Below are 13,805 nucleotides of genomic sequence, written 5' to 3' on the forward strand. Positions count from 1 at the left end.
GCGCCTAATGAACAAGGTGCTAGGGCCGTACAGAAATACAATAGCTTCGTGCTATTTAGACGATGTTTTGGTGCCGGCCAAGGACTGGAATGAGATGCTAGAAAGGCTCGGAAAAATCCTAGAGGCTCTCAAGGAAGCTAAGCTCACACTCCGACTACAAAAGTGTCAGTTCGGAAGGAGCTCAGTTGAGTTTTTGGGGTTTACGCTCGAAGCAGGTAGCATGAAGCCAGGACCACGCAAGGTTCACGCTGATTTCCCCATGCCACGAAACGCCCACGAATTACGTAGGTTCCTGGGCTTGACTAGTTTCTTCAGAAACTAGTCAAGCCCAGACACTGAGCGGACAAGAGCGGAACCAGAGCGGCCAGAGAACCAGCCCAACAAGAGCGGAACCACTGCAAAGACTGCTAAAGGGCAACTCCACTTTCATGTGGACAGAGGAAGCAAATGCGTCGTTCGAGGACCTCAAACAGGCATTAACGAGCGCACCGACACTCGCACTTTACAACCCAGAGGCGAAGACTGAACTCCATACCGACGCCAGCCAGGATGGCTTGGCAGGCATGCTTTTGCAGCAGGACGACCAGAGACGTTTTCAACTCGTTTACTGCATCAGCAAGCGAACGTCCGAAACAGAGAAGAACTACCATTCCAGCAAGTTGGAGCTGTTAGCTATTGTATGGGCGATAGAACGTCTCCGTCCATACCTGCTCGGGATTCACTTCACGGTAGTGACTGATTGCCAAGCACTGGTTTACTTGAACGCCAACAAGACCCTGAAGCCACAAGTGGCTCGATGGTTCGACCTTGTACAAGAATATGACTTCGAGGTGAAGCACCGAAGCGGAACAAAGGTGGCTCATGTCGACTCCTTAAGTAGAGCACCAGTGGAGCCTGGTGATAACACCCTGGAAGATATTGTAGCGGACAAACTCGAAGTACTGCTAACAATGAGTTTAGAAGATCAAGTCCTGACTGTGCAGCGACAGGATTCTGATCTCTCGGAAATTATTGCCTTACTGAAGAAAGGCAGGAAGGATCTCACGTCGTCGGATCAAAGTCGGGTCAAAGACTTCGAGCTAAAGGATGGACTCCTGATGAAAAGGGTGACGGATGACGACGAAGTAAAATGGCTTTTTGCGTTGCCAAAGAGCATGCGAAAAAGCATTGTGGTACAGGCACACGACCTAATGGGGCATTTCGCAACAGAAAGAACCGTCGCAAAAATCAAGGAGCGTTTTTGGTTTCCTAAAATGAGGCGCTATGTGCGTTGCCATATCAGTAAATGTTTCGAGTGCCTTCTAAACAAATGCCCAAGCGGAAGGAGGCCAGGTTTGCTCCATCCGATTCCACCGGGAACGTATCCATTCGAGGTGATACACGTGGACCACTTGGGGCCCTTTGTGAAAAGCACGAAAGGAAGCCAACACCTTCTCGTAGCTGTGGATAATCTTACGAAGTTCGTCAGATTCTTTCCCGCGAAGACTACTACAAGCAAGAGCGTGGTGAAGGCGTTAGAGCAACTTATTCTTGAGAGGGGCCTTCCCCGAAGAATTATCAGTGACCGGGGAACCTGCTTCGCTTCTCACGAGTTCGAAGAATTTTGCCAGTCAAGGGGAGTGCAGCACATTCTCAACTCCTCCAGACATCCTCAGGCAAATGGACAAGTGGAACGCGTGAACCGCGTACTTGTGCCCATCATTTCAACTGCCATCAAGAGGAGAGACCACAAGGACTGGGACGCTGAAATCCCTAGCATAGAGAGAGATTTAAACAACGCAGTATGCAAAACTACAGGCAAGACACCGTTTGCATGGCTACTCGCCCAATTTTTATGACGGTAGACTACATCAGTTAGCGGATGAGAGGAATGACGCGACGTGGAGCGACCCAAGGGAACTGCAAAAGCAGGCCAGGGAGAAAATCTTGGAAGAACAAGAGCACATGAAAGCACACTACGACAAGCGTCACTACAGAGCCACTGAATATCAAGTAGGAGATATTGTTGTGCTACAGCGTGCTCCTGAGAAGACAGGACAACCTACGAAAACGCAACAGAAGTATCGAGGACCACTCGTCGTTACTCAGTGTATTCCAGGAGACACGTATCGAGTGATGGATTTGAGAGAAGGCGGACGACAGCATAAGTTCGCTACTACGGCACATGTCTCGCAGATGAAACTGTGGGGACACCGCGAGGACCCTTCTATAGAAGAGGACGAATCAAACGAAAGTGATGAGGAAGAGGACGTAGAATCCCCAGCGAGTCCTCCAAGGCGGTCACCTCGGAAACGCCGAGAGACAAACACCAACGTATAAAATTGGAGAGAACTAGTACAACCTCTTGAGGACAAGAGGTGTTTCGAGGATGGCCGAATGTAGGGGATTAAACAAAACAAAAATGAAGATGTAGACGCCAGAAGGAAAAGTGAGAAGCGCCAGCCAGCGCCAGGCGAGAGAGAAAGAGACTGTAACCGTATATTCAGAATCCAAAGGGTATTCTCAAGTGTATTGAGACGAAAGGGTGCGTCAGTTCATCGGTGTGAGCGGCGTTGTTCGGAATCATTCCTTTGTGTACCAAAAATGTATTGCGTATTGATGTGTAACACCGATGGGAAGAAATAAACTACAGGATTACCCAACATGTTGGTGTTGGGGGAAATCTCAACAGGACAAATGGTAGAAAGGTGGGACATGTGATGCATGCAACAGACAGGCAAACTATGCCTTGATATGTCTATTTGCTCCTCCCGTCATATTGCAACAATTTCAGATGCCATAGGAAAGCGTAAAGCATTCCAACAAATGTGTCGGAGCCCATATGAAATTGTCATCTTCAAAGTCATTTAGTCACCGTCATTGCTTTAAGCGTGTAAAATGAACAAAATCGGTGTAAAAATATAAATACACCCTTCTGAAAACACCCGTGAGTAAAAGTGGGTGTAGTTCCTCGAACACCTCTTCTGACACCCTTTTTACACCTTTTGATCACATTTTTGGAGTGAGAAAGGGTGTTTATGTTCCAAAACACCCTTTTTTGTGTACGAAGGTGTTTTTGGATTTACTGTGTAAGACTGTCATTACGTACCTTCCCGTTTGACCCACGTATCTCCTACCTCGAGAGAGTGGAATCTCGTACACCACGCGTTCTTCTGCATGGCAGGAAAGTGTTCCTGTGAGCTGTAAAACAAATCACGATGGGTGGTATACTAATACGGGATGGAAGGCAGGCGAGCTTTACAAACCTCTGGAACCCCATACCTCGCAGCGACTTCCTTAAACCGATGGGACAGCTGATGTACAAACGCAACAACTACTGAATCCTTCGGTTGACGTTTCCGTGGTCTCTAGTTTGGTTGTTTAACCCCCTTTATTCCCTTCGTAGAAACTCACTAATACGGGCCCTACACAGTAGTCCCCTGCTTCTATAGTCTATTCGACTGTAGACGTGAGCTGGGGTGCATCCCCAGCTTGCACGACGTGCACAGTGCTTCTTAATGCACGGTAGAGCCAGTCCGTCCGTTACGAGGTTTGGAGTGGGGAGAGGCTTCTGGGTTTGTTTTCCGAATTCCCAACATGCGTGACCGTGTGTACACTTCACCTTAAACTCTTAAACCTGGGACCTGCATTTAACCTTCCACGGTGAGCTCAACTATGAAATATAGTCCCTGGGAACAGATGCTAAGAATTCCTCTTGTAACGTACCCTCATACAGGCTTAAGTAATTGTCCACGTATCTCAGCACTTTTTAACGATGTGTTTTGGAGGCTTCCACAAAGAATTTTGTTTATCTGAGCTAGAAAAATGTCCGATCAGACCGTCGCACGCAGGATGCAGACGCCTTGTCTTTGAATAAGCACTCCCCTTTTGTCCAACAGAGGGTCTTAAGTATACTCGAAGAAGGTCCACAAAGTCGTCACTGCACAGGCCACAATTATTAGAAACTTCACCAACCACAATAATTGTGGTCTGTGTATGGCGGGCTAGAAGGACTGGTGTGCCAAGCGCCTAATCTAATGCATGGGGAGCGCGTGGTCACGGCCGTGGACAAGATGGCGGCGAATTTAGTATGTGGAATTTAGTTAGTATGTGGAAATTCCCGAAATCTCGTACGCTTCTAACACAAGGTGACCTGACCTGGATGTTCAGCTCCTGGGAGCCTCTGGTCGGCAGTCATTCTTTTCCGAGAACCTTGGCTGCTTTGATGGTTTACAACGGGGGGTTGGGGGGTGGGCGGTTACGTTTAGTAAAAGGAACGAAAGGTTAGCCATGCAAAGAGCCAGTTTATACAACGGCTTGTAGACGTTGTTGTAGCATTTATCAGTTTACGTAAACGCACAATATCGCGCTGACGTCGTGTAGCCTCCTAACCGTGGTGCCAAAATAAGGGAATAAAAGCAGCTGCTGACCTTGAATTCACAGAACAAAAAAAAAGAAGGAAAGTCAGCCTCGCTACTAATTAGGCGCATCCAACACATGCATCAAACAAAGGTGGCTGTATTTGATGCAACCATGCCTTTCCACAGCAATTTTTCAGTCTTGCCACAGGGGCTCTCTCGAGCAAATGCACCAAAAATGACCGATGCCCATTTCGAGCACCAACTATTCTTCAAAGCGAATTCCATGGAATAGTCGGACCAAATGAAGCACGTGCCAATTTAGACATGGTAGCGGCTCTGTAATAACGTGGTAACGTAAAAGTAACTCGTTACTATCGAGTAACGGGAACGCGTTCCTTTTGTTACTTTGGTAATGGGTAACGTATTTAGTTCCTTTTCTTCATGGTAACGAGTACCGGTATTTAGTTCCTTTTTTTCGGTAACGTGTACAGGTCTGCTCCGAACCCCCCTCAAAGGTCGATTACTGGGAAAACTACTACGGCGCGCGTAATGCACAGCGTTTGAGATGCAAACGTTATGCCCGCTAAGTTGTGCTTTTGCTCTTGCACGGCTCCGAAGGTCCTGTGGGAGCACATGAAAACTATGCTTTGCGACTGTGGGGCTCCTGCACTCAAAGCTATGCCGAGGGTCACGCTTGCGCATACACATCCGAGCCTGTGTGATAAAATGTGGGTGAACCTAGCCGTTCAGGTCCGAAGCCACCTTAACGGCCTCACGCTGTACAAGCCTCGCATCCCCCGAAGCAAGAGTTCGTCAAGCTCATGCTCACCATTACCTGAAATCACCATCACCATGAAATGTGTCCTCTAGTCATCATGAGGCATATTGTTGCCTGTTTCGAACACAGTTTTGGTAGAGCATATTGGTGGATGACGAAACCAACGCGAGATGTCAAACTACTGGATAATGAAATGTGTCCTATGCAGTACATCTCAAAGCGTACGAAAGGAAACGTTTCCTATGCTGTTCACATACCGTATCACGTGAGGGAGAGGGCGCCGGAACGACAGCGCAAGCAGCCGTGGTAGCCACCTGTCGGCAGGCCCGTCGTCCCGACCCAACTTCATCCTTCGCTCAGCACACCATTCATTCTAGCCCGCCATAGTCTGTGGATTGAGTACTTCGTCGACCTTCTTCATCTGTACCTACGGTACTCTGTATATAATTGTTTGCAAACTTCTTTGTCCGTAGACCAGTATCTCGGAAGGCTCATGTTGTCAGGCATTTTTTCTGATGGCATTGGTGCTATTTTCTCTTTGTCACTCCAATAAGTGCGCTGCAACAAGTAGTTATTTTCCACAGCTGCCACTGTAGTAGTGTTCCCAGGTGCAAAGTGCAAGGGCGACAATTTACCAGCCTCTTAGTTCTGTACGCCTCTGCACACCTAGGCACACTTTCAGGCTTGTAGTTGATTTCATTGATTTTACATGTAGATGCTGAACGTAAAGGCCTTTTGTTTATTTTTTCCAATAGGTACATTTCTCCCATGCTTCTGTATAATGCTGCCCACGTACACCTCGAAAATTCAATAGGTAAGAACCATCGTGCTTTTCTGTTGCACTCTTGTGAAGGTGGTATGGCTTCGATGTGCTTTCTACTTCCCTTATTTAGCACTTGTTTATGACCTGCTGCGACCGAAGTCTGCGTGTCTAACAGAATGTTCAGATAGACATTCTAAACGTTGTACATTTTAAGAACCCTTTTTAAAAGGTGGAATTGTGCAAAAATTTACCTTTCATTTTATACCGTAGAGGAAATCTACGCCCGTATAAGGTACAGCGGCCATAAGGTACAGCAGATATGAGGTACCGCCGCTGTCAGGTAGGCCAATCGAAATGCGCAGCACTTACAAGGTACAGACCATAAGGGTTACACGTGCTGTGCACTCTAAACCCAGTGACGGATAGCTGCCGTCTGATCAAGTGGCACATTTGTTTTTTAATGTGCCAGATGACTTCAAGGGGCACGCGGTGCCTGCGAAAGCTGTAGGTGCCTTGTGCCTCCTGAAACAACTGGTACGACATCCCTGCTGACACCAGGAGCCAAAGTATACCAGACGTATTGAAGGGTAACTTGTACCCACAAATACGCGAAACACATTGGGCCTCTCGAGTTCCCTAACAGAAAAATTACCTCCAGGCTTCGCAAAAAAAAAAAAGAAGAAGAAAAAGCAAGGAAGAAAATGCTCCAAGCACATCGAACATGAAAGACCAAGTTTTATTGGTTGCACATACCTTTAAATTTCATCCAGTACATCATCGTTTGCCGAAATGGAAAGCATACACGGTTCACTAATCCCAACACACACATATGGAGCACACGTTGCACGGACACACAACCCATCCGATGATTCGATGCACCAGGCAGTCCTCCAAACGCCGCACACACAATCCTCGAAACTTCTAACAGGCTGGCACTGCAAAGCTCAGTGAGGATCCCAAGTGACGAACACGACAGTTCCTCAAACGAAGTGGTCGAGGAACAATTGTCCAAGCATGTGGCGACGGACACCAATTCGATGTGAGAAGCAATTGCAATCTTGCACGCGTATGTGTGACCGTTGAGACAAGAAACAACCTGTAAAGAAACCGAAGTGAGTATCACGTTGGTATTGCTCCAATGCGAATGCTGGAACATTACACCATTTTGTAACTCACCTCATCGCAATCGATACAGTCCCACGGTCACGGATAACGACAGAATAGAAGTAACCTCGCTTGTAATGTACATCGTCGCTTCACCGATGCAGCCGATCCTCTCTTGCCGCCATTTGCAATGCGTCCACCGTCTGCAACAGAATGTACTTCGAAAGTTTAACACGAGTAAAACGCAGGCGTCGTACGATTGATCACAGCTAGGTTGACTTACCTTAAGCAAACATTATACCTGTACTTAAAAAGCAAGATGTCATCTTTCTCAAATGCGAGGTTGCAACACAGACAGCGGGCAAGAAAGCGGGAAGCGAGAAGGAACATACTGCGGGAGAATACGTATAAGTTGTGCCATGTCGCTCCTCACCGGCAGAGCGCAGAGCAATGTAGTAGTGGTAGTACGCTCCAACGGAGGCACGCATACTCAGCCGGCACACGCATTATCTAACAAGCACACGAAGTTCAGGAGGCACACATATTATTCAGCGGGCACAAAGCTGTTAATACCAACTGTTAAAGCTGCTAAAGCTGTTAAATACCAACGTGACGGCCTTGTACCTGCTGAAATTTGGCGATGAGGATCGCTGCGCTTGCTATTTGATAACCGTTGCAGCTGTTTCGAGACGGCTACGGCTGTGTGCAGGCTGCGCTTTCTGAGGGAACTTTTTGAACTGGCACGTGTCCGTCACAGGATTTAGAGTGTAAGGTACGCCGGTATAATAAGGCACAGCTCATATCTGTAGGTGAATATCCAGTATGCTCTTCATCAGTGTACGTTCTAAGTGCGTAAGAGTCTGCGTCTTCAGCAGTACAGGAACGAAAGGCTGTTGAGGCGCTTTATGAATGCGTCAGCTTTTTATCTTCTTATAAACACGAGAGGCGGATATCTAGTTGGCCGTACTTGATTGACTTTCTATTTCGGACATGTGTGAGACGCAGCTTTCTGTAGGGCTTTGGAAACTGCGGCTTGACTATTATACCAGCAATATATACCTGAAAGAGACCTAAAACTTGGTGGAATGCAACAGGACAAGAAAAGGCAATCACATGATATAAGGTCAGGTAGAAGAGAACAGCTAGCTCAACTGTGGTTGGCTTCTCTATCTCAATGATTTCTCCTGCACCGCAGAAAATGAACGTTTCATTCCCGAAGAACACTTTTGGCCCTGGAGGGTCCACCTCTTTGGAAATGATCTGTTCACAAACAACAATAACTTTATTTTTAAAATGATGAACGGGGAGTTTGATAGTCGGGGCGATACTCTACCCCATCGCTGGTGGTGATGTGGGAGTGAAATAATGAGACCCTTCACAATAAGGTCAGGGGAGTGTCCGTTGACGAAGATAGGTCAGCGAATTAGTTATTTTAAAAGATACGGAATTAATTGATGATGGTAATAAAAATATGTGTCCATACCGTGGATATGAGCTCGTACTTGGAATTTCTGGTCCGTAAGAAGACACCCATGTCGAGAAATGACTGAGCTTCCTGGCTTGCCATTGCTGAAAAGACTAAGACATTTTATTCGTGCGAGTGCTTCGTCCGTAGTTGTCTAGAATTCCTGGCCTCGGATTCAACTGTCAACTGTCAAGGGATTAAAAAAACGGCGAAACAATAATTATACAATGTGTTTCACCAAGGTCCCCTTGCTGAATAACAACGTAAAATTTTCGGTTTGTGGTTAACGTCCTTGAGACAGGTGCCATTCTAAGTTTTCTGTTTCTGTTCGGGCGCTCTCAGAGCCCCTGCGGTACTGCTCCTCATTTGGGAATATACTTCAAACGGAGATTATTTCAAGATGCCTACGCACGTCTGTACTTTGTGTTGTAACAGGTTGCTCATTCAGCAGTCCGAAAGCTACGTGTTCATCGTCGTGGTTCACCAATCGGTACCTACATTTTTACTGGCAAGTTTTAGTGCATCAACACAATACAGAAATGATACCACACACTAAGCTATTCAATCAAACCCACCGTCTTCGAAACATTACTTTGCGCGCAACAATTCGCTTATCAGTTATTGCATTTTCGGACCACTTGTTGTGAACATTTTTCTGTTATGCACTCTGCGGTGCACTCCAAAGACGGTAGTCGGGCAGCGGAATGAAAGGTCGATCTGCTGCACCTACGTTCCCGATAAGCATATAGACCGAAGCCAGCTAATTCTTCTCGAGAAGGTCAATTTTTGGTTGCCATATTCACATGTCGGAATAGACAGAGATGTTGATCTCTGCATAGGACCCTCTATACAGGGTGTGTCACGGAAACTCTCCGACTGAATAATGCTAAAACGGCGCCACCTGTCTGGAATTTTTTTTTTTTTTTTTGCATTTTTGATGCGCGTTCCACAAACTGGTAGCTCAGTTTCTCATTTGCATGCGCTGTTGAACTAAATAAACATCCTGGATGTGTTCTCTCTTTTTAAAACTGGCGCCTCCGGAGTCTGCCGAAACCCTCATTGCCCTGATCCGAATACCAGCGCCCGGAAGCGTATTTAGATCTGCTAAAGAGCAGAGCGCGGGGAGGAAAAGGACGCAGCTGATTGGTGGAGAGTGAGAAGTAGACGCGAACGGAGCGGCTCTGCTTCTCTGCTGGCCTGTACCGCTGTGCGGACGCCGCCGGCCACCTTATACGCATGCTTGTTTGCTTGCTTGGGAAGGCAGCGCAGTGCGTATCTGTTTGGCGTGGTGGTGCTCGTTCACCAACGAAGAGTACGCAGTGGTTGTGCCACGTCGCATGTGTTGGAATTTGTCCGATATACCTCTTCTGATTGTGGGGCGCTCCGCGTTTAACTAATAATATGATTCAAGCTCCGAGGCACTCTGCCTCTTATTAGTAATGACAAAAACAGGTAGTATTCTCCTTATTCTTGCATACAGGTTTAACACGAACACAGTCATATATGCCTGCTTTAATAAGCGATGAAACACCCCAAACATCATCACCAAAAGGAAGTTTCTGTTGGTCTTTTCATCTTATCTGGTGTGCGTTTCTGTTAGGCTGTTTCAAGACAAACATTGAAGTGAATTGCATCATCTGCGTTTCTGCAAAAATTTACCTTGTATGATGCAGCACAACAACCGGGCAAGAAGAAACGAGGAAGCCACACAGGAGCCCTGCGTGCTTTCCTCGTTTCTTCTTGTCCGTCTTGCTGTGCTCCGTGATATGTCAGGATGCAAGTATACCAGCTAGCTCAAATTCACACTTTAATTCGGAATGTATCATTGGCGGTTACAACTTGATACAGATATATCGCAAACGCTATTTTCTTCAATTGTACCATGGGGTACTTAAAATATTGCACCTCATTACCGAGCTTAGATCTCACAAGTACTATTCTACCATCCTGGCTAAAGCTACTCAGCAAAACCAATAGTCACCCTTCCATTGCCGAAGTCCGGGTGCTCAGTTGGAAAGCGCTTTCATCAGATGGCTTTCCCTCAAATCGAATGGCCAGGCGACTGAGCAGTTATGTTTCCTTCCCTTTTTTCACTTCAAAAGAGACGATAGACCATGAGGATGATCCCTGGTTTCAAGTAGACGCGTACCAATATGCTGGTGCTGCTGTGATCGGAGCGGTACACTTATAAAAGATATTTCATTGCATTTGTCCGAGTGTTCTTGCACATTGCAATTTCAGAGAAACTAATTGCAACCATAGACTTTTAATCCCACTAAGCTGACATAAAGTGCTTGTCCAGAAGTTGACGTTTCTCGCTTTGTCTGCAGAGGTGACGCCGGCAATTGCCAGTGGTTTGCTGTTCGAAGAAGGGCTGCCCCCGTAAGTGACATCAGTTTCCTTGCTTAAAGTGACGAACATGGCTAACATATTATCACTTAAGATATTCTCCTAAATTCTGTATGACTTGATTTGAGTACACCGATAGGAAGCTTCTGACTTGGGACAAGTGTCTACGCACGTTTTTGAGGGAAGTGTAGGTGCGCGCGCACCTCCCCTAACAAACGTACTGTGAACATAACGCAATACGGGTTGGGACAAAAGTTTACGGAACACGCGAGCGGCGTACTTTCTATTCGGTGCAGCACCCCAGAGGACGGCGTAAGCGAGTGAGTTCACAGCTTCATAGGGATGGAAGCGTGCGCTGTTAGCGACGCACGGTGGCAGTTCCGGTGTCGCTTGGGTGTGTCTTCGCAAGTGGAAGCTATCGTTGTGTGTTTGACAGCGCACCCTTCCACCCCTCCGAAATAGCGAACTCACCCGCTTCCGCGAGCCGCTGAGGTGTCCACCGAAAAAAAAGTACACCGCTCGCTTGTTCCGTAAAGTTTTGTCCATTTGAAACGCACCGGCTTTCAGCAAACATAACAAAATACAGTTAACGTTTGCCCCATTCGTGCCCCATCATCAGAATGACGGCTTTTAGCTCCCCGGCCACTGAGGTTTTAAGGGGGCCATAAACAGGTATGCAAGGTGCACTTTTTTTCTAATGCAGTGTGATTCGTTTCCCACAGTGACGTTGAGCAAAAATTTTTGTCGCAAAAAAAGTAAATAATGGGTCCAAACCGACCGAGTATTCACTGCACTCTTTCGCGCTCATGCCCCACCCTGCGATGCCCTGGCGACAATAGAGACACGTCATTTTGACGTCGCGCACCATTAACCATTCAAAATGCGGAAAACGTATACATTGATTTTGTTGTAGTATCGGGAAGTGAGGTCAATTCTAAGCATGCAACACTTATCAATCCCAGGTAGCCAGATCAAAAGGTAAAAAGCCCAAAATATTATATTTCATGTGCGCACTATGTTTTCAGCGCTGTATTGCTCCGCGAGGTCACAGCGATGTTCCCGCAACCGGTTCTTCCCGCCTGCCGCTGCTTGTGTCAACGAGTCCCGTTCATTGGCTAGGAGACCGAAATCTTCCCCATCTCCACTGGCTGGAATGCAGCTTTGCTACACGTGCGAGACGTGTGACGTAGGTACTCCCCGAGTAGGAAGGAGAGACTCGCCCGGATTACGCTCCTTGAATGGCATTGTTTCGTGGTAAAGACTCTCGCCAGAAGTAAATGAATTTCATAATTGGATATCGCGAGCCACGTTCTTTCATAGAGCATAGTAATTGGAGAAAATTCGTGGAGCTGTTTAGTGCCCCTTTAGCGCTTTTAATCATGATTCCAGAAAACCGCACAGTCCAATTTTTCACCTTTTTCTTTATATTTGGCCTTGCTTTCTTTTGGCATCTTCGAATGGAAGCTACCGATCGCTCTATAGTGCTCTGGAGAGCGCGCTCTATGTTCGACTGGTCAAAACGGTGCGCTCTCACAACACATCCGGCAGCTGTTTCTTTCTTCCCCCAGCTTGATCCATCTTTGGATTAGAGCAATAGTACCGCGAATCCCGTGAGTACCGCAAGACACAATAAAGTATGGCTTTTCCTAGTCGAAAGAAGGTGGAGAAAAAGTTTGCTGAGTGGAGTTCGCTGAGATTGCGCACGCGGAAGAGATTTTCTTTTAGACTGTGCTAGGTAACGGTTCGCCTAACTTTCAGTGGGCTCCATATTGAGGCTATGACACCGACAGTGGTCGTACCCTTTGTTGGACACGAGAAGGTGTGCCATTGCACATCATCAGGAACACTTCCACTGCTCTTCACTCTAAAAACTGAACTTTACCACATAACAGGCTCTGTGCGAACCATTGCCACGAATGGTAGGGTTATCGCTTCTGATTCGAGGGGAGAGGGAGGTGTACGCATTTTTGTGGCAATTATCATTTATCCAAAATGGCCCAAAAAAGGCGCACGCCTCCCTCTACCATGCAATCAGAAGCGATAACCCTATCATTCGTGGCAATGGTTGGCGCAGAGCGTGCTGTGCGGTGAAGCTAATATTTTTCGAGTGTTCCTGTTCATTTTTACATAAAAAGAAAAAAAGAAAACACGGACGCTGATAAAATTTTGCGGACGAGCAAAAAAGGGGCACTAATTTGTCCCATGAAGCAGCGAAGGAACTTCGTTGAAGTGGGACTGTGTATGTCACACGATTTACTCCAGGCTCCATTTGACTGCCTGAAAAAGGTCCACAATACGCTCGGGGAGTGGGACAATCCACACACTCCACAGGCGCTTTGTACAAGCCTCTTTGTACTCCACTGTGTAGAGGCTGCACATAGGGTGTGTCTTTTGCTACGATTTTATAAGGGGCATTACCAGTCTCAGGCACGCCAGTCATCGCGCAAAAATTCCGCATTCTCATTTGATGGGTTGTGATGTTGTTCTTGTTCCTATACTGCGTGTTTACGGGGGTTCTCGTCAGACATTTGAAGACACACGTAGGTACAGTTTCCCGTGAAGTGGCGCAGGGACACACCATTCCACTTGCTGAGTCGTCACGTCGCCCCCCTCATCGTGACCGCGGAAAGCCGTTCCATTAGCATCTCTCAGAGAACAAGGAGCAGTCAACACAGGGACAACGACACAAGAAGCTGACACACGAAGAAGACACACAAAGGAGCCTCTGTTTGTGTGTCTTCTTGTGTTGTTGTTCCTGTGTTGACTGCTCCTTGTTCTCTGAGTCATGTACCAACAAGCCCATCAAGCTACTGTAGTCCATTAGCATCGCCATTTTTCGTCGTTGTCGTTTACCTGTGCGGTTTTTACACGGTTTTCTTTGCTCTTGCTTCTGCTTGAGGCATGGAACCGTGAGCTGATTCTCTCCTCTCATCTGGGGATATGGTTGGGACCATTCCGATCGTCTGACTGAAAAAGAAGTCATCCGTGGTCATTTGTCTTCGTGTT

General features: G+C 47.0%; 1 protein-coding gene across 3 annotated transcripts in view; it reads left to right on the forward strand.

The window, feature by feature from the left end:
* Positions 1 to 13,805, forward strand: part of LOC135378596 (neprilysin-1-like) — a 254,298-nt gene that overhangs the window by 193,428 nt on the left and 47,065 nt on the right. For all 3 annotated transcript variants that reach the window (XM_064611657.1, XM_064611659.1, XM_064611658.1), the window contains 2 exons: positions 5,874 to 5,932; positions 10,781 to 10,832. In XM_064611657.1, coding sequence (XP_064467727.1) covers positions 5,874 to 5,932; positions 10,781 to 10,832 — 111 coding nt within the window. The remainder of the gene's footprint in view (positions 1 to 5,873; positions 5,933 to 10,780; positions 10,833 to 13,805) is intronic.

The sequence above is a fragment of the Ornithodoros turicata genome, chromosome 1 (assembly GCF_037126465.1).
Source record: "Ornithodoros turicata isolate Travis chromosome 1, ASM3712646v1, whole genome shotgun sequence".
In the NCBI taxonomy this organism is placed as follows: domain Eukaryota; kingdom Metazoa; phylum Arthropoda; class Arachnida; order Ixodida; family Argasidae; genus Ornithodoros; species Ornithodoros turicata.